Source organism: Trifolium pratense, linkage group LG5 (genome assembly GCF_020283565.1).
Source record: "Trifolium pratense cultivar HEN17-A07 linkage group LG5, ARS_RC_1.1, whole genome shotgun sequence".
Classification (NCBI taxonomy): domain Eukaryota; kingdom Viridiplantae; phylum Streptophyta; class Magnoliopsida; order Fabales; family Fabaceae; genus Trifolium; species Trifolium pratense.
The window spans coordinates 35,845,867-35,867,207 of record NC_060063.1 but is presented as its reverse complement, the minus strand read 5'-3'; the positions used below and the strand labels follow the sequence as shown (position 1 = coordinate 35,867,207).

The 21,341-nt window shown below is 32.3% G+C and overlaps 1 protein-coding gene and 2 long non-coding RNA genes across 3 annotated transcripts; all 3 read left to right on the top strand.

Moving 5' to 3' along the window:
- The first annotated feature begins 205 nt into the window (after positions 1-205).
- Positions 206-858, top strand: LOC123887140. Its single transcript, XR_006801368.1, has 3 exons — positions 206-302; positions 575-664; positions 769-858. It is a non-coding gene; the product is annotated as an uncharacterized LOC123887140 (long non-coding RNA).
- Positions 859-5,349: 4,491 nt separating this feature from the next.
- On the top strand, positions 5,350-7,329 carry LOC123887476. The gene has a single exon (XM_045936790.1). It carries the CDS (start codon positions 5,575-5,577, stop codon positions 6,754-6,756), a length of 1,182 nt encoding a protein of 393 aa, XP_045792746.1. The 5' UTR covers positions 5,350-5,574; the 3' UTR covers positions 6,757-7,329.
- Positions 7,330-17,594: 10,265 nt separating this feature from the next.
- On the top strand, positions 17,595-19,960 carry LOC123885691. Its single transcript, XR_006801223.1, has 3 exons — positions 17,595-18,074; positions 18,261-18,380; positions 19,541-19,960. It is a non-coding gene; the product is annotated as an uncharacterized LOC123885691 (long non-coding RNA).
- Positions 19,961-21,341: the final 1,381 nt, after the last annotated feature.

Below are 21,341 nucleotides of genomic sequence, written 5' to 3'. Positions count from 1 at the left end.
ATTTATATGAACCATATGCTTACTTTTCCCAAATTTGGTTCAATTGTGTAGTTAAGGTTTTATCTACTATAGTATAATTTACAAGCCCAATGATGGACCATTAACAAAGATAAAGATTTGGGCCTAAATCAATCATGACCCATGACAAAGCCTATATCCAACTCATATCACAACTCATGCTTCTCATTCCAAAATAACAACACGGCTAGGGTTTTAACAAGGAAAGATTGGGAAGCATTTTGAAACATCAGCCGCCAACCAAAACCATCAGATTACAAGGCTTTGCTTCTACTCTTACAAAGGTATGTTGCTTATCATCCCAGTTTCCATCTTTACTTCGAACAATACTCTCACTAATTGACATGCATCGAATTATGATTCATTGTGACCAAACATTACATTAACAGAGTTATTTTCATGAAATCAAATGCACAGATTCAAAGCAAATTCTGCAAAATATGCAGATATTTGTATACTGCATTTTTATAGTGGTTTTAGGGTATACTTTACCAATTTATATATCTACATGGTGTATTAGTCTTCTCATTATATCTTACAAATATTGTATTGTTAGATGAATGTGATTCATGGAGAAAATGTTGAACCACCAAGATTTTGGGAGATGGTTACCACTGCTAACCATGTTCAGGGCAGAGCAGTTTTGGTAATATAGACAATTCATATTTTGTTTTGAACTTATATTTAACTTACCCTCACATACTTTTTTATCAGTATACTAATTCACGTATATATTATTCAACTGGACAGCATTTCCCCCGAACAATCGTGTCTAACTATTTGCTACCTCAGCAACGACAGATTCTTCTGATTTTGGATAACTCAAACATTTTTGTGAATTGCATGATTAATACATCACCAAGAAATATGAATGAGAAGTATATAACTCAAGGGTGGATTGCATTTGTCAAACAAGCTAATATCAACATTGGTTCCAGGCTTAGGATTACTCTTTTAGATCCACCAGAAATTTTGAAGGTTCGAATCATCGACCAACATGAGTAACTCTATTTATCATTTGTTCAGTTTAGCTTATGTTTTAAGAACAATGTGATGTTTTATTATGGTTTGAACCATGTGTTGTTTTATTATAGTTTGATTAGTATGAGTTTCAAGTTACTTTAAAAATCATGTGTTGTATTATTGATTAACCTATGTCATTGTTATTATACTATTTCGTATTATTCTATTATTTTTAGGTCAATGTTTGATATCTTAATATTATGCCTAATTATTTATCATGGTACTAATCAATGTTTTATCATGGTATTATTCTATTATTCTATTATTTTTAGCTCAATGTTTGATTAAAATATATAACAAATGCTTGCCCGTGCGTTGCACGGGTCGGAAATCTAGTATCACACATGCAAGAACTAAATTTGAAGAATTGAGGATTGAGTTCTAAGGGTTTAATTTTTGGACAGAGTAAAGAATTGGGGGGAGAGAAATTGTAATTGTTGTTGTTTAATGTTGGCTTAACTACACATTTGGTCCCTTACGTTTATTTTAGGTTTCAATTTGGTCCCTTACGTTTAAAAAGTATCAATTTGGTCCCTTACGTTTATTTTAAGTTTCAAGTTAGTCCTTTCCGTTAGTTTTGTCACTAACACCGTTTGAACAGTACACGTGTCAGCGTGTCCAAGTGCCACGTGTCAGTCCACGTATGCAAATTGACTGCCACATGTGACAAACTTGACGGAAAGGACCAATTTGAAACCTAAAATAAACGTAAGGGACCAAATTGAAATCTAAAATAAACGTAAGGGACCAAATGTATAGTTAAGCCTTTAATGTTCTATATAGATGATTTGAGAAGGAAAAATCATACATGCAAGCCACAACCTTCTGACTAAGAAATTTTGGAGTTTGAAGCTTGGAGGGGAAGGGTTTGCTAAAAAAAATGTTTCTTCTCTTTCCAATTTCACTTAAATAACCCAAAGCCCAATTCACCTCTTTGTCCCTTATTTTTCCAATTACTCATTTACCCCTTCATTTGTACTAGTTCATAAGTGTGTCATTCTCTTTACTATAAATTCTCCAATAAATCCTTAAACTTCATATATTAAATCTTCTAATTAGAACCTCTAATTATACTAGAATTTTTTTTTAATTAGATTCGGGTTGTTACAAAACCACCCACGATCTAGATTCATCAAGACCTTCCTCGGCCTCATAATGTTCGAAAGGGCTAGGTGCATGGATACGCCGTGTTGGCAGTAGTGTCGTTCGGCGCACTAAGGGTTCGATGGTTATTTTGGCGATTATCGTGTTTGTGGTGCTCAGTTCCTTTGATCGACCATCCCTCGATTTGGCTTTCGAATGGTTATGGGTTGCTTTGGATTCAACAAATTTGTTTCGCCAAAGTTTGATATTTCAATACATGTATCATTGATTGATTCAGACTGCATTGCTTGAAAAACAATCATAGTTTGCTGCTTGTTGTAGGGAGTAGTCAGGACGTTGACCGTTTCCGTGTTTACGGCTGCTTCATTCGCCTCGATTTTCTAGGACTTCTATTTTGTGTTTTAGGATTAACTAGAAGTTGGTATATTTTTTTCCTATGCGCTTTTGTGTGGACGTGCTTGGTTAGGTCTATGCCCCCAGTTTTTGTATAATATTGTATTTTATTTAATTTTTTTATTAATAATATGAGATATAGGTGGAGGACGGGGAAGGATAGTGTCCTTACTTTGATGCTTCGATGCTCTTAATTTATCAAAATATAATAATAATTATCAATTATATTTGAAACATATGAAATAGAAAAAGAAATTAAATTGAACTAATAAGTAGCATTAAAAAAATTAATAACCAACAATTTTTAAAAACTTAATCCAAAATTCAAATCGATCCAGCAATTTTGAAAAAATGACATCTAAACACGTTCAAAAATATTTGATTTTTTGCAATTTTCAATATTTTTTATTTATCAATACGCCTTTTATCTGGACCGATTTACCATTACATTAAATACATGGTAAAACATTTTACACCTATAATATCACAATAATTCAGATCCGACAATTTTATGTCTCAGATAGTAATAGATATTCACAAAAATATATTTATTAATCTTTGTATTGTATTTAGAAATAAATCAAATATTACTTAATATTTAATTAATTTAAATTAATATAATTTGTTTTAGAATTATATTATCTTTAAATACATTAATCTCCTTTGTAAAAAAATACATAATTAATTTCATGTTTCAAATCAAACAAAAAATAAAATCAGGAAATAGGTCAGATCAAAATTATTTCTTTAAATTGAATGCTTAAAGAGTGCCTCGGTGGCACTGTTTAGCAAGACCCTAAAAAAACATAAACAACATGAAACTTGAGTTGATCTGTAGACAAAATTGATTATAGGTCGTAATTCGATGTATATTAATTCAACCAGATGCCTAACTATAATCAAATTAATTGGAATTCAATCTATGACATAAATTGACTCGGATACCGAACTTAGTTAGATCAGAAGTCAATATGAGTATCAAATTAACGAAAACGTCGCTCTATAAAGAAATACTATACGCCAATAGAAAAATTGGTTTGACGTGTAGACAAAAGCAATTAAAGGCTCTAAGATGATGGATATTGTAATTTATTTGGATTTCTTACGAACACAAAGTAACATATCTTAGTTTGACAAAGGTTATCTCGACAAAATATCATGAACTCAAACATTCATAAGAGAGTTCAGCTACTCGACTTAAACTAGAAGTATTTAGCTACTAAATACCATAACAAGAACAATAAGAAAGAATAAGCATAAAGGTTAACCTTATGCCTTGAGAGCTCATTTGCCTTCTTTGCCTTCTTCGCCTCCTCCTTAGAGTTCTCTTAACTCTTGAATAACTCTGAATATTTTGGAATGAATAATTGTGAAGGATGAGGGCTCTATTTATAGTTTTCTTAGCAGACTTGGGTTTTTTCTCGTGCTCCATCGTATCTATCGTAGCTATGATGGTTTCAGGAATTTCACATCGTAGGCAGATCGTGTCACGATAGCTGGCATTTATCAAATTTCTTCGAAAATAAAACAGATTCATCGTGTTGCGTCGTGGGTACTATATAAGGTGAATTTCTTCCTTTTTTGCTCATTTTTTTGTGCATTTTCCACTTTTTCTTACTTCTTGGTCAAGTAACTTCACATCTCCAGGTTTTTGCTTGCATTTGATCTTCAATTACTACTAAAGCTATTAAAAACTAATCTAAAATAATACTAAAAACATCATATAAATTCTTGTCATCACAACTTTTAATTTTTTAAAAGATATAGTATATTGAATTAAAAAAAAAATTAATTTGAGTATAAAATATTTTAAAAGATAAACACATATACAAAGTTCAGACTTACATAAATATACTGATAAATATAAAAAAATAAAATTTTTTTTTCATTAGAATTGAGAATATCCTTAAAATACTCTTGAACTTCCAATTTCTAATATATTTAGCTCAAATTTAACTAAATTACTTAACGAATATAATTTGCAGCTCACTTGATCCATGAATCAAATTTAACGAGTTAATTTTCAAATTACGCTTTATCCAAAAAAAAATTGTCCAATTAAGGTCTGAATTATATTTGGGTTGACTCGGATGTTAGGGGTGTTCAAATTCAAACCAATTCAAATAAAAACCATAAACTGATAAACAAAACCGAATAATTTTGGATGCATTTGGATGTCATTTTATGAAAATCGCTAGATCGAATTGAATTTTGGATTGATTTTTCAAAACCGATCCAAATCGAACAAAATCGCATATATATTCCACCAAATCCATTATTTATTTCTTTAAAAAACTCAAACTATTATTTTATAGTGTTTTATAATATTAATATTTAATTAAAAAATTTACAATATATAATTTTGTTTGGATATACATCCAAAAAGAGATCAAAATTAAACCGCATAAAATTGGATTGAAATGATCAATTTTTTTAATATGTCAGCCAAACCCGAACTGAACCGCGGTTAAATATAATTTTAGATTGAATGATTTATTTTCTCCAAACCGAACCACGAACACCTATAGGCTTGGTATTGCCGATTTTACTTATAGGGACTAAAAATTTATTTAGCCCAAAATAAAAAATAGACTTACCAAAAAAAGAAACAATATTATCCTAATTTTAAATATAAGGAAAAAAATAACAATTTATATTTATTAAATAATCAACGAATTTTGTTGATAATATAGACTAAATTAATCAATTATTAATGAATTTTTTTTTTGTTCAAGAATGAATCTATTTTTTTTATTACTTATATTTAAAATGAGAGTGAAAATATATATACATATGTCTTGTTCGGCCAAAACAAAGGAAGAATGACTCCTTTTTCTTCCAGGTTTCAATTGAGTTCATTGGTATATTTATAAGCCGTGATTCGCACCGCCAAAACATCGGAAATTGCACTTCCGTCGCACCGCCGCCGTGATTCGCCGTCCACCACCGACATGAATAGATTTAAGGTAACATAAATAGTTTTATTCTTCTCTTTCACATTTCGATTTTGAAACCATTTTCGCTATTGCTTTCAATATGTTCAAATCGAATTCATGGCGCCACAAAACCCTAATCTATTATTATCTCAAGGGATTAACATTACAATCCCCAAACCCTAACCCTCTTTTCCACCGTTACCCATCGCAATTTTCTCTTCGTTACTGCACAAACACTTCCGATTCAACCCCATTTCCTGTCTCCTACCTCATCCGCAATTTTGAATTCTCACCACAATTTGCTTCCAAACTCTGCTCCACTTACAAAGTTTGTTTCAAAACTTCCCAAAACCCTGATTTAGTTCTCAACTTCTTTAGAAACTATGGTTTCTCAGATTCCCAATTACGTGATACCATTCAGAAGTCACCAGGGTTGCTTTCATGCAATCCCTCCAAAAGGGTGTTGCCAAAGTTTCAATTTTTTCTTTCCAAAGGTGCTTCTAAATCTGATATTGTTAACCTTGTCAGTAAAAATCCCAAAATCTTGTCTCCAAGCTTGAAGAATTTTATTATCCCAAACTATGAATTGCTTTATGGATTCTTGCAATCAGACAAGAAAACTATTGATTGTGTAATTGGCAATCCAATTTTACTTTGTGACCAAGGTGTGTCACGTAACATCACAATGCTGCTTGAAAATGGAGTGGCCAACTCAAACATTGCAAGATTGCTTCAGATCCGGAGTCGGGTATTCCTGTTCCGTGACTTGCTGAAATTTGTGGATGAAGTAAAGGTTTTGGGGTTTAATCCTTCGAAAGTAATTTTTTCCGTAGCATTGACTGCTAAAGCAACTGTAACCAAAACCTTGTGGAAGGAGAAAGTTGATGCCTTGAAGAAATGGGGTTGGTCTGATGAAGATGCTGTTGAAGCATTTAGAAAGAAACCTTATTGTATGTTAACATCCATTGACAAAATAAATTTAGTGATGAGCTTTTGGGTCAATCAGATGGGTTGGGATGCTATGGCCATTGCCAAAGTACCATATATTTTGTCACTAAGTTTGGAAAAAAGGATCATTCCGAGGGCTGCTGTTGTGCAATTTCTTCTCAATAAAGGTTTGTTTCATAAGAATGGAAGCTTAACGCATCCATTTGTACTGCCCGAGAAGTTGTTTCGTGATATGCTTAAAAAACGTTTTAAGAACGAGTCCTCTTATTTATTAAATTTGTATGAGGAAAAACTCAATCATGCATATACTGCGGACAAGACATGCATGTCATGATTAGATATTTAGGTCTTTTAGACTTAATATGTTATTCTTGTTCCATATTGTCTTTGAAATTTGTTTAGCTTTTCTTACTTTGACATATGTTGGTTTTGTTTTGATTGGCATTTCTTCAAAATCCTATTGTTTATCAGTCTTAACCTCAACTAGTTTGCCTGTACTACATGTATAAGTTGAATTTTCATGCATTTTTAGCATGCAATACTTCTTTCTGTAATGTCATTTCTCCTTCCATGATTGTTTAGTCCAATAGTCTATTGCATATATTCACCTATACCTGAATATGTTATTGGATTTAAAGTGGTTATAGTTTTAGTTGTAAATATGATTTCTTTGAAATTACTGGAAGTCCAAATAATTATGGACAATACAACCATAATTACGGTAGCTGGGAAATGGTAGCCGTGAAATTTCGAAGACATGTCATGTAATACATCAATATTGAAGCTGCAGTTATGTTTGTTGATTTGTGGACTACAAGTTCTACAACTATTTTTAATCCTTAGCAGTTAGTAGTATTATTTTCTTTAGTATATTAATAATGTCAAAGTATTTTCTTTTTCGCTTTTCTCTTCTGGTGTGATGTATTTTGTTTTCCTTAACAACTTTTTGATATTGACATGTGACTTGGGCATGTATAACCTGATAGAGCAATTTCTGGATGCGTGTAACCGGAATTTAATCTCTGGACATGTTACTAATTTTTGGCCTTTAGTACTATTAAGTAGTAAATTCTGCATGTTCTGTTTCTGCATAAGCACATTATGCATGTTGCGTTTCTGGATGTCTGCGAGTCTGATTTGTTCGCTACAGCTGTGTGCGCAATATTCTGGTTTGTACGATTCTGCATAATTATGTTTCTGTTGCATTGCTTTTGCTGTACTGTTACGAACTCAGGTTTGTAATTTTTCATGCCAAGTCTACTGTGTTGTGGTTCGCTGCAGTTTGGTTGTTCCATTTGTGCTTTTTAATTGGTTTGTTAGAAATTAGAATCAAGTACCAACAACAACAACCTATCCATAATACAAGGAAAATTAGATTAAATCTCATATAGTTTTTTTTTTTTTTTTAAGCAAAAGGAGAGTAGAGGAAACCCTCTGCCCTATCCCAAATAGATTAATCATAAAATAAAGGCAAATGCTAAAGGCACTGTTTAAGAAACACTAAAGTGAATGGGTCCCACTTATTTTGCCTTGATTGAAGAGAGATGCAGATAAATGTTAATTAAAATATATTAAAAGAATATGTAACGCTCATCTCTTTCTTTTTACTGGTACTGTTTTTCTCTTTCCACCTTTCATACCAACTTACAAGGCAACAACTATGAACGAAGCAAGGATTTTCCAGCAACTCATCAAGCTTGTTAATAGCCATTTATTTCTCCATTTTCTCAGTCATGACTCTCCGGTGCGGCGATTCTCCGGTTTTCCGGTGATTAGTTCATTTTTTCACAGATAAGCTCCGAGTGACAATGGATCTGGCTAATCCATTGTTTGTGCATGTCGCCGACCACACATTCAAACTGCTCTGATCTACTTGCCGGCGTCCGATCTCTTTTGTCAACAGAAAAGAAACGATTTTTCTACAAAGGCTCAACAAAGCTGTGTTTACTGTTTACTTTTCGCAAAAAAAAAATTGCTATATAATATTTTTTTATTTAATTATTTTACTTCTACCAAGGTTAAAAAAGTGGGACCCATTTAATTTATTCTTCCTTAAACAGTGCCCCAGGGGCACTGTTTAACAACAAATGGGGGACATCAACCTGACCCAGTTAGCCACATGAAAATGTAGTAATTAAAGATATTACAATTAATTCCAACTACAAGTGGTTTTAGAACTAATCCTAATGGGTAAAAACCACAACAAACACAGACACATCGAGTACTACCCAGCGAACCCGCGTATGGGTGCAAAACCAAATAGCAAAAAAATGATGTGTGACATTAGTTGAGGTATGAAATGGCGAATGAACTGACTGTCAACATGGACAAATTAACGTACCAGAACCCTATGACAAAACACAACAGGCATAAACGACCCTTTCGAGCCAAAAACCAGACCACTGCAAATTGCTGGAATTGAACCAAACAGAACAAACACCGTAAGAGAGCCGATAGACAACCACCGTCGCGCCGGAGGTGGTGGATGTGAACCAAATCCGAACCAAAGAATACAAACCCAGATGACCCGAGCCAAGCCTGATCGAAAACGGTTCATACTCCGCGTTACAGATCTGGAAACGGGGGGCCAACTACAATACTTAGTTAAGAACCATATTGAACTAACTGCAATACTTAGTTAAAGGGGGTTATCACTAGCTTGGAGTCATCAAGGGTTGAAAGGTCGAGATTTCTATAGGTTTAAAGTCGTAGTATAATCATGGACAAATACAGCCATAATGTTGGCTGCACACTTATGAAGATCTCTAATACATTAATATTGAAGTTGGACTTATAGTTTTGGATTAGTGCATCACAATTATATAAAATACTTAGCAGTTGGATACTTAGATTATGCAACGAGTCAGTGTAGGTCTTACATAGCAGTTAAGTTTTTTACATATTGTTATCTTGCTTTTTATTTTCCCTGTTGGCCAATTGATATGAATATAGTCGAGTCAGGTTTAATTATCAGTGATTTTTCTTTATAAACTGTTCTTGGCATTTTACCCATGTTCAGTATTTTATGTGAGTACATTGTGTTAAACAGTGCATATGCTTGAACGGCTTGTTTTTAGGTACATTTTGAGAGATATATTACCTTAATTTCTTTTGGATATTATAACCTTGTAGAGTAATTTCGGTATGCATGTAATGGGAATTTAACCTGTAGTATGGACTTTTTTACCATTACTGATATAAAATTTGGTTGTCTTCTTGAGTCATTTTACGTTTGATCTGCAAAAAAAATAGGGGATTGGACTCAGTGACGGAGCCAGAAATCTTGAATAATGGGGGCATGATATGTGTAATTTTAATTTGTAGCCTTAAATATATATGATTTTTTCTACACTGTCTTTTGATAATTTGAGCGTATTTAGCCAAGAAAACAAGTCATATTAATATGATTAAATAAAATTTGGTTAAAAGTTAATTGTGGATATCACATGTATATTTATTTATGTGACTTGTTCTTATTGGTTGGTGGATAAATACCCTCAAATTATCAAAAGAAATATTCTATACACCTGATATCTTTGGGAAATATCGAAAGATTTTTTCATTTTAAATCTCTCTATATAACTAAAGAATCAATTAACCATTAATCTTTCATGCTATTTTGCATCTCATTCTTGATATTTAGGAAGCATTTCAAAATCAAATCCCAATTTTTTTTTTTCATAGATGGATCCAATTTTATGTTTCTACATTCATCAAGTGCATGAGGAATTAGAATTTGATGGGTGTTTTGAACCTGACTTTCTTTTGAATTTTTTTTCCTTATTTGTTGTTAAATAAAAAATGAATAAAAAATCCACAATTAAAACTATGTTTAAATCATACACTACAAAGGTTCAAACAACTTAAAGCTCTACACACCACATATCCCTCAAAAACAAAGACACAGACAACAACTATCATGAGAACCTCCTAAAGTACCCAACAACCCATCAAACATGCAAAAGAATAAAAGAAAAAAAGGGATTTAAATTTGCTACACTAATGGGAATTTAACCTGTAGTATGGACTTTTTACCATTACTGATATAAAATTTGGTTGTCTTCTTGAGTCATTTTGCGTTTGATTTGCTAAAAAAATAGGGGACTGGACTGACAACTTTTGTTGTACCCTGTTTGATTTGAAACTGGTTATGAGACTGGACGAATTAGGCGGCAAGAGGCAGGACAAAAACAAGATTTTTTGTCCCTCACTAAACCAGAAGATAACTTTTTGTCCACGGTACAACTATAAAAAATACAAAAATATCCATTTTATTTTCGAATATAAAAATATTATTGCCCTATATCTTTCCGGTACAGTTTTGTCCTGTCCTGTATTATTTTATTCTGTTATGTTCAGTTCTTGCTGTTTTACGAATCAAACGCACACATAGAGGTGAGAACTCTCATTCTCTTCTTAAAAACTTCATTTAACTTTTACCCTGGTTTGACAATGTCGATATTTCTTTTTCATTTTTCTCTATGAGTTAATGCAAGATTTGATGATGCTTAGCAGATATGCTTTTTTAAGTTTTGTTTGAAATTTATGTGTTTAAATGATGTTATGCTTGCTATGTAGTATTATATGAAAATCTTAGTCCTCTCTATTTAAAAGAAAAAAAATGTCAAGCTCTATATGAGATTGATGTAGAGACTAAGATGTAAGGCTATGTCAGCCAATCTGAGATTGAATTTTATGCATTTGAATTGATCTGGATCCTCAGTATGCAGCCATGTTGTTTGCAGCTTCCTCTGCTGCACTAATCTTGTGCATCGAATAATCCGACAACAGTAATTTAAGCACAAAAGAAATGAAAAATCTATAAAACCAAATGATTTCCAACGGACAACGTTGGAATTTTCAGCATAACATCCCGATTGATTGGCTTTGCTGACACGTTTGTCATACTATCCACACCTTGAAACACATCTGGTTAGGATGTTCATCTCGTGCATAATCGTTGTTGACTACGCCCCAGTTAAATTCACCGGTATTTGGTTTTCTTGTGACGATGTTGTTTCTACCACAAATCGAAGGGGCATAACAAATGTTTTTGGTGAGAGTACAATTTGACGGCTCCAATTGTTTCTTCCTAGTTTTATTGTGAATTTTTTTTTTTTTTTTTTCACCATCAGTTTAATCTGGTTCGGAGGTCAGACATAAGTGGTTTCAGCCCCCTCCTGATCGCAGTTGCGGGGGATCGAACCATGATCCTTCCTATCAAGTTTAGCGCTAATCACCACTGAACCAACTAATGATTTGTTAATTTTATTATGGAGATTTTATATTTCTGTTTACTGCAAAAGATTATCTGTCAATTGTGGATTTTATATTTGTGATAAATATGTTGTTAATTTCTACTGCGATCGGGAAAGGGCTGAAACCACTTGATGTCAGAACTGATCCCGTACCAAATTAAACCGGTGGTGAAGGCCAAAAGAAAAAAACTAAAATATTTCTCAAAATATGTTGTTTTTGGATACTGATACATCATTTTCTTATAATTTTCCGACATCTGTTTCTCCCTTTTTAGAATAGAGAAAAATAATTCCTTAAGTTTAACTCAGTTGATAGAGACATTGCATTTCATATGTAGGGCGGGGTTTGAACCTTGGTTATCCCATTTATCCACCTTAAGATGATTGGTGAAATTTCTAACCACTAAATTTACTTGACAAAAAAAAAATAAATAGAGAAAAGAATATGCGCCGATTTTATTTATCTTGTTCTTGTAATTTTTTTGAGGAGGAAAGAAACGCTAAAGGAAGGAAGGGTTAATTTGTTGTTGATTTATCACACGACTTTGTGGTTATTTTGGAATGCCCGAAACAATAAGATTTTTAACAATGTCTCAAGGGATATTAATGTTCTTGTGGACGATGTAAAGGTTCTATATCATGAAAGTGCATTATGCATATAGGCTAAAAATTGAACTCTGTTTTGTGCCATAGCCTCGTGGTAATTGGTCTTTCTTTGCCTTTCCTTTTGAGAGTTTGAGTATGTCTTATACTCAAGAGTCAAGATATTTATAATAATGTTTTTGCCGTATTAAAAAAAATTATTGACATCATAATATGATTCTCTTTCAAAAAATTTCCAATGATATCAAATAATTATACCCAAACATAATCTAAAAATAAAGATCCAACATTTTTGTTACTAAATCATATCAACATCATCGGAGAAGACTAAGAAAAAAAAAAATACATAAAAGTGTCATGTTGCATGTTATTAAATTCATAAGGTCAAAAATTCGAGATAACACAATCTCACCAAAACATAAGTCATTTTTTTTTACATAAGTTTGCATAGTCTATACCTGTATATAAAGAGGATATAAAGTTTTTTTGTGTAGACTTTTCATAATATCAACAATACCCTTGACTTTTTTTTAGCAACGAAAATCTTTTATTAACAAACTCATATAAGACATGTCTTTTTTTTAACACAAAAAATATTTTATTAACAAACTCACAAGAACATAAGACTTTTTTTTTTTACATAAGTTTGCATAATAGATACAGACAGGTGTGGAACGCGCCCTGTCTAGCCACTAGTTCCTAATAATTTTTTGGGTAAATAGGGTTTTACCCCCTGCAAAATAGCCGAGTTTTGCATTACCCCCCTGCAATATTTTTTTTTGTGATTACCCCCTGTAATATGAAGATTCCCTCAATTACCCCCCTAAGTTGCCAACTAGATGTGGAATCTTTATTTTCGATGATGTGGCACGCATATGTGGATTTTATTTTAATTTATTTTTATTGTTATAATGATTTCAAATTATTTTTATATATAAAAAAAATCTGCAACAACAAAAAAAGAAAGATTAGGAAGAACAAATAACAACATCTTCATCTTTAACTCTTATCTCTCTCACACCCTTTACCCCATCTTTTCTTAATTCTTATGTTTCTTCTTCAATAACAAATTAACAACCTAAACTATGTACGAACAGTAGCCTTGTGCTCCATTACTCAAAATTCAAACTCAAATCCAAATGAAACTTTTGCTCTCAAAATCATACATCTGGAAAATCACACCATGCCCAAAACCTCTTCTTTCTTCTTCTGCCTACTCTTAAAGAATAGCGATTCCGTTGAACTTTGTGATGCTTAGTTCGTCATATGCGGCGACTTCATCGACGGTTTTGGCTACCCGGTGCATAGCGGCGGAACAAAGTTGTATGAGTTCGCTTCTTGATTTCATTTTTGCAGACGGTGGAGGGGCGGAGGTGGATCGATAATTGGAAAAGCTGCTTTCTTAGAGATCGATAATTGAGTTAGAAGCACCCGTGTTTGATTGAATTGCAAAAACTGCTCTCTATCTATCTCTCTCTCTCTCTCTCTCTCTCTCTATTTTGATCTGTTTGGATGTGTTTTAAGGAATGAGTTTTTCTATGTTCAAGTTTTAATTTTTGGGTTTAAGTTTTAAGGTGATATTGTTGTGAGTGAGAGTTTTTCTGGGAACTGCATTTCAATGGATTTTTCTGGGTTTATGTGATGAACTAATGACAATTGTGATGAAGATGATGAAGAAGAAGATGGAAGAAGATGAATTTTCGATGAACTCATTTCAATGTTGTTGCAGATTTTTTTAATTTTTTTTTTTAAAATAAAAATGATTTGGAATCATTATAACAATAAAAATAAATTAAAATAAAAATAAAATCCACATATGCGTGCCACATCATCGAAAATAAAGATTTCATATCTAGTTGGCAACTTAGGGGGGTAATTGAGGGAATCTTCATATTACAGGGGGGTAATCACAAAAAAAATTATTGCAGGGGGTAATGCAAAACTCGACTATTTTGCAGGGGGTAAAACCCTATTTACCCTAATTTTTTTAATGTTTTATTAAAAATATACACGGGACCATTATTTTTCACTGAAACATAAAAATTGAATAAATAAGTTTACAAGAAAGAACGCAATAATTTCACTTATATTTTAACAATATTATATAACAATTTTTCAAATATTCAATTCTAAATATATTTTCTACCTTAATATAATAACAAACTTAAATATCGAATAAAAGTCAATGGACCATGTGCGATTGCACAATTCTTTAAAGGGTTATGCTAACTAGTGCCCCCGGGGCACTAGTTAAGGATACAAAAAAAGCAATTTTTGCATTGGAAAATGACACTTTTTATACTTTACAAACATTGACTACACAAGTTTCAATGTAATTTTACTATAATTAGTATCCTTAACTAGTGCCCCGGGGGCACTAGTTAGCATTTTCCATAAAACAATACTATAGTAAGAAAGCATCAATAGGGTTTGGGGTTGATATGGTTCTACCCAAGGTTGTCAGAACTGGACCGGTCATCGAACCGGTGAGCTCACTGGTTCAAGGTTCAATTGGTCGGACCAGGTTCAACCGGGGTCGAACAGTTTTTAATTAAATATATATTTTAATTAATATATAAATAAAAATATATGAATAATTGCTCAATATTTCACAATTTCACACATTAAAAAGATAAAATATCACAAGTCAAAATAAAATAAAATTAGAAATTATATAATAAACTAAATTCAATAACGCAAAATAGCACTATAACATCAATTGACAACATACTGCCTTCAAAAAAATCAATTCCTAAGATGAAAAACAAATCTTTCTTATTCCTACGACGTGTTGTTTTGTTTCAGATTTTTTTTTATAAAAAAAAACGTTAAAACGACGTCGTTTTGCCTTGTTTTTTTAAAAAAAGGAAAAACTCTTCAGAACCGCTTGGATTGTGTCGGCCGGTTCAACCCGGTTCAAAACCGGTTCACGTGTTTTTTTCCGGTTGGTTTCCTATCCGGTTTTTGCTCATAACCGAACCGTTTTCATGACCGGTTCACACTCTGACCGGTCAGACCGGCCGGTCCGGTCCGGTTTTGATAACCTTGGTTCTAACTCATTCCGTTTTTTCTCTATTTGAGAGCTTATGTGCTTTGGGCACGAATAGGAACAAAGGATAAAAATATGGTTTGACATGCGGTGATTTGGACATTGTGACAGTCTAAGGAATGATTGGATTGTTTTGGGTAAGGTAGTGACGTATGACGAGATTGTTGATAGCAATAAATTTGTTCCTTGGAAGTGATCACTACAAGAAAAACAACATTTATTAGGGGCCAAAAACCCTCACAAAGTGCTCAAAACCGCCAAAAAGTATTTATTTACTGGCGACCAAGTATGCCAGAAAATTACTCGTTGGTAAATTTACTGGCGGCCAGAACCACCACAAACTAGAATGACGAAATTTATTGGCGGCCAAAGCCACCATAAATTCAAAACTTATTGGCGGCCAAGACCGCCACTAAATTGTGAACGATGCAACTTTTTAATTACAGCCTTACAGGTGCCTAGAAACAGCCAGTAAATAGCTGAAAAGAAAAGACAAATGAACACCTATTAATATTATAGTCGGTACAATACAATAGACTGTTATGACTAATTTTTTTATTATTAATTTACTTCATTGGTTTTTTTTCATTATTATTGTGATTTTACTTTTGGACTTTATGGGATAAAAAACTCTAATGAACAAGAGCAATTATCCACCCAAAAACCTTACAAAGTTATCTGAGATTTTCTCACCACCCTAAGTTTTCAAGAAAATCTCCTTATTGTATGGAAAGGTTTGTTTTTTAATCAAGAACATAACTCAATTTCACATTAAGTGACCCTTGTTTTCTTTTTGAATCAGAGCCAAATCTTTTTTGACATAGGATTAGAAATAGATATGAGAAATGGTGTTCATGAATTTTGAATTAGGATGGTGAAGAAGCAACATAGATCTGATTTTCACGTTCACACTCATTTCTTCACAAACATACCGTAAAAAAAAAAGCTAATTTTTTTCACATGTGAAACTGGGGCAATGAAAATTGAAATTGAATTGTTGAAGAGAATGAGAAATAGATCTGGAAAGAGAATGAGAAAGTTCAAGGGTGGGATTTTACATCTTGTAGCCACTACAACAATTGTTGTCTTTGGCAACAATGTTTTATGCAACATGTAAAAATTGTTACCTAAAAGTGGCTTAGTCAACACATTATGACTGTTGCCAGTTCTTTATAGGAAACGCTAAATAATTGTTCCCTTAAACTGAAAAGGGAACAATTACGGACTGTTATTATGATATTTCTTTTGCAATAGTTAACAACTGTGCCCCTAGATATTTGTGGGAACAATTTTTAGCTGTTACATTATTTGTGAGAAAAGGCTACATTTATGCACTGTTACTTTTAATATTCAACATTACAAAGTTTTTTATTTAAGTTTATTTTTTGAAAGATAAATATTTGACTATGTTATTATAAGAGAAATTCTTAGGTGAGCCATCACCTAAGCACTAATGATTAAACACAAAATCAATCACATAATTACAACTAATTAATATATTAAATAATTACAAATAATTAATAGACAAACAACTAAAATCAAATCTTTATAAATAAGGAAAGAAAAAAAAAGTTATATAAAAAAACATGTGTTGTGCACTTTATTAATTTTTTTTCTTTCTAATTGCTCTTTTTTTTTTCTTCTAAGCTCTCTCTTTTTGTTTCTAATTTCCATGTTTCAATTATTTTTATGTGAACACTTCAATGATTAATACATTGTCATGTTAAGTATAATGTCTTATCATATTTTGATACTATAACTTATATTTACATAATTTATATTTTAAAGAATTTTCCGTATGGAATAGCGGTGTCCAATAAATAATAATACAAATTCGGTACTAATAAAGAATATACCTTATTTTTATTCATTATTATTTTTGTACTTTTAAAAAACTTATGGACCGTTCAAAACTCCAAACTATTATGAATTTGTTGGATAAAAAAATAGTGAATAATTGATAAACAAACTTAGTAAAATTAACGGTTGAATTATCTTATTAATATAGTGCCATAAAAATATTTAATTTTAGTAAAAAAAATATTTAATTATTTTCAAGTAAATAAAAAAAAAATAAAAAGAAAGCTTAGTATGTAAAGAAGGAAAAAAAATAATGAGCGTGAAAAAAAATAAAAAGAAAGCTTAGTATGTAAAAAGAAAGCTTAATATGTGATTGGTTGTGCTTAATGATTAATGATTAGGTGAGGACTCACCTAACAATTTCTCTAATTATAAAAATAATAATAATAATTTTACTTCGGTACAAAACACTAGTCCAATTCCCTCAAAAAAAAAACACTAGTCCAATCTAAACACAAAACTCCACCGTGTGCCTTCCTTCTCCTTCGTCTCCTACTCTTCAAACACCACCGCAAAATCGAAAATCTACCTCAATCTGTAGCTCTCTAAATTACCTCTCACTGTTCAATCCCTAGATTTTTAGGGTTTCAGATCTATATTCCCTTTCACCATTCAATCCCTAGCTTTTTAGGGTTTTCGATCTATTCCTCTTCCTCGTGTTTTTTCTTTGACCAAAATTAATGGCTTCAATCCGAAAGACCCTATCTCCCCGACCTTCTTAGTGGCGTTATAGTTTCAGAGATTATCTAGCGGCGTTGGTGGCTACGATAAGGGTTTCATGGTTGATCATGTAAGCTTTAGCTTAAGCATGAACACTGAGAAGGAATTAACAGATTGTAGATCTGAATTTGTTGAAGGATTTTTTCTGGTTTGTGGTTCTAGGTTTGTCTGTTCTTTTTTCTTCTAGTTTGTTTTTCTGGGTTTGTTTGTTTTTGTTGTGGCTGAATTTTTTAGGTTAATTTGGTTATGAGATATCGATTGTTTGGCTATGAGATTCTAGCTGAATTTTTGTGGCTCAATTTAATGTTAGGAAGAAGCATTTTAATGTTTTAACTCACTGTTATGCAGGTATTTTGGTGGGGTTTTTGAAATCAAGTCATGTGTGAATCCACTTAGATAAGGGAAAACATCTTCTAGAGTTCTAGCAAACTATATTTTGTCAATCTCAAGTCATTTTGCAACACCAAAGTAAGCTTAGTTCTCGTGGTTAAATAATGTACATTCCTTTTGTTTGTTTTTTCAAAGAAGGTGCTTGATGAAATATCTACTTATAATACTTTGTTTAGGCTAAGCTATGTTTATTCTCTATGAATTCGAACTTCTATGTATCATGTAAGTAGTGGTAAAGTATTTCTTTTAATGTTAAATTAAATTAAACTATGCCTCAATATTTTATTCCTTTGTTGATATTGTTATTTCCCTGCCATGAGTTCCAACAATATATCTGCCTCACGACCTTCTTGAGAAATAACAAAAAGAGCACTAAGATTGCATATGTTATATGTTACCTATGAGAATTCAGACAGAGCAGACACAACACTCTCAAAAGAAAGAAATAGTTTTAGTTGGTTATCATATACTTATATTATTCCTAATTCTTAATGTTATGGTGCTGCTATCCGTGTTTTAGCTTGTGGGGAGATGAGAACTGCCTTTCTAGCTTCGGAAGGCAGTAGCGGTGGGATTCTTTCTTTGCGAAACAAGTTTTTTATTGCTTCAGTCGCAGCAGATTGCTACTTTCTTTGGATGTGGTTTTGCTATCCAGTTTCAATTAGGTGCTGCTGTGATCTGTTGTGTGTTTTGGTGTTGCTATCCGGGTTGGTTTGTCGAGTAATTGGATGTCTATGACAGTATTCTTGGATGCTCTGCTATTTTGTGTTGTTCAAGTTCCCCTTGGTTTAATTTGGTTTTATGCTATTTTGTATTTTGTGTGGATGCCATTAGCTTATGTTTCTCTCTGGTGTGCGCCCTTTGTGGCCTTGTGTGGATGTTGGTAGGTATAATGGGATTGGTTTTAGCGATGTGCTCCCTTCCCCCTTACAATGCTATACAACCTTGGTTTTAGCGATCAATAAAATTTATAGTTTAAAGAAAAAATGGTAGATTGGCAATTATATTTTAACATATACTAGTTTGTTGTTCTTGTGAATATGATCGTTTGTTGTTCTTGTATAGTTAAGAATAAGAGCAAATGCATCAATTATTGGAGAACTCAATTTAATTGGGTTTGAAACGTTCAAAAATAGTTTATAAGTATGTTTGTGGTAGTATGCTATCTTTGATTGATGTAGTTTTGGGTCCTCATTATGTTTTTGTTCAGCTATTGATTAATTAAGTTGGTGTAGCAGGTTTTGCATTGGAGAAATACGATGAAAAGGAATTACGATCAAAGAAAGGTTGGAATTGATAATGATCGTTTAAAGAAAGTAACATAAGGCATGTTGTAGGTGATTCTTCGTATGATTAAGTAGCCAAGATTGTGGGGGTATTGAAAGGAAATTTACTATTTTACAGTTTGCTCAATTTTAGTTGTATTTATAGTTTTGAGAAAATATTGTCTTAGTTTGTATTAAAAAGTCATGGGAGCATTAACCATGACTTTAGGTGTTTTATAGTTTTTTATTTGAATAAGTCTTCAGGTGTTTTATAGTAGCAGTACATGTTTGCTACTTTTTAGTACCCATACCATAGAGTGGAGGTACTCCACTATGCATTTATGTAATACTATACAAATATTTGAATAAAGGATTTCATGTATTTTTGCCTCATTTTTATTTCAAATGTATAAATTGAATATTAAATTTGGTCAAAATATTTTTAAAATTATTGTCTATATTAATGCATATTTAAAAATATGTTGCGTTTGTACCCAAAAAAAAAAATTTAAATAAAAAAAAATATGTTGCCTATATGTAACAGGGACACTTGAAAATTGTTCCCTTTGCTTTAATCTTTTGGTAACAGTTCTGAAGTGTAAATAGAATCGGCAACGGGTAAAAACTGTTGCCTAAAGTTTGCTGAACAACTGTTCCCTATTTCCGATAGCTTTGGCGACGGTTTCTAAAAGTGTGCCCAAAACGCGAAAAAACTGTAACCATAGATAATAGGTAACGCTCGCTTATAAAACGGGTGGAAACTGTTCCCTATACTTTTAGGCAACAATTTTCATGGTTTAGGCTACAATTTTGAACTGTTGTCTAAAAGCGTAAATGTTGTAGTGAGCCAAAAAAGTTCAAGGAAGTGGAACAATAGATCTGGAAGCACTAAATAGTTAAGCTTTTGTTTTCTAAGTAAAATAAGCAAATTAAGCAGTATTGTGAAACTGGTGAGATTTAAAACTGAGAAAGAGACCAAGAGAAACGATAATTATTGGCGGCCATTACTAAATTTCTTTATAAATCTTTTTTACAGACAATTAATTGGGGGTTTTAGCCGCCATTAAGTGGAATGGTTCCCTTCCCCTTAATTATGGACTATTTATTGGCGGTTTAGGCCGCCACTAAATTTAATATTACTGCTTTTTTCTTTTCTGGCGATTTTTTTTAGTTATTGAGGGTTTAGGCCGCCAGTAATTTATTGAGGGTCAAAACCGCCAATAAATATCTTTTAATTTCGTTGTTAAATTGAGATTTTCTTGTAGTGGATTATTGGCTAAATAAATTAGTTCATCATGTTTGTTTTATGAATGATGTATATATTGATAACCCTTTCGATCGTCTAGGTAAATAGTTTCATGTACCATTTCCCATTATTTATAATATATCCCCATTTTGCAGTTCAAAAAAAGAAAAGAAAGCACAAATAACTTGGCTTATAAGCAAGATTTATTTAATAAAACTACTACTAGAAAATATGCATCTTTTAGAGCTATTGGTCGAAAAGCAAATATAATTGTCTCTGTGAGTTTTGTTCAGTTGATGGGGAATTCTAGTCATTAGACTACCTTAAAAAAAAATCAATTCCTACGATGAAAAACAAATCTTTCCTATTCCTACGACGTGTTGTGTTGTTTCAAATTTTGTTTTATTAAAAAAAAAAACGTTAAAACGACGTCGTTTTGCCTTGTTTTAAAAAAAAGGAAAAAGTCTGCAGAACCGCTTGGACCGTGCCGGCCGGTTCGCCGGTTCAAAATCGGTTCACGCGTTTTTT

Excerpts from the sequence above, each read along its gene's own strand:
- LOC123887476 (XM_045936790.1), top strand. The coding sequence starts at position 5,575 with ATGTTCAAATCGAATTCATGGCGCCACAAAACCCTAATCTATTATTAT.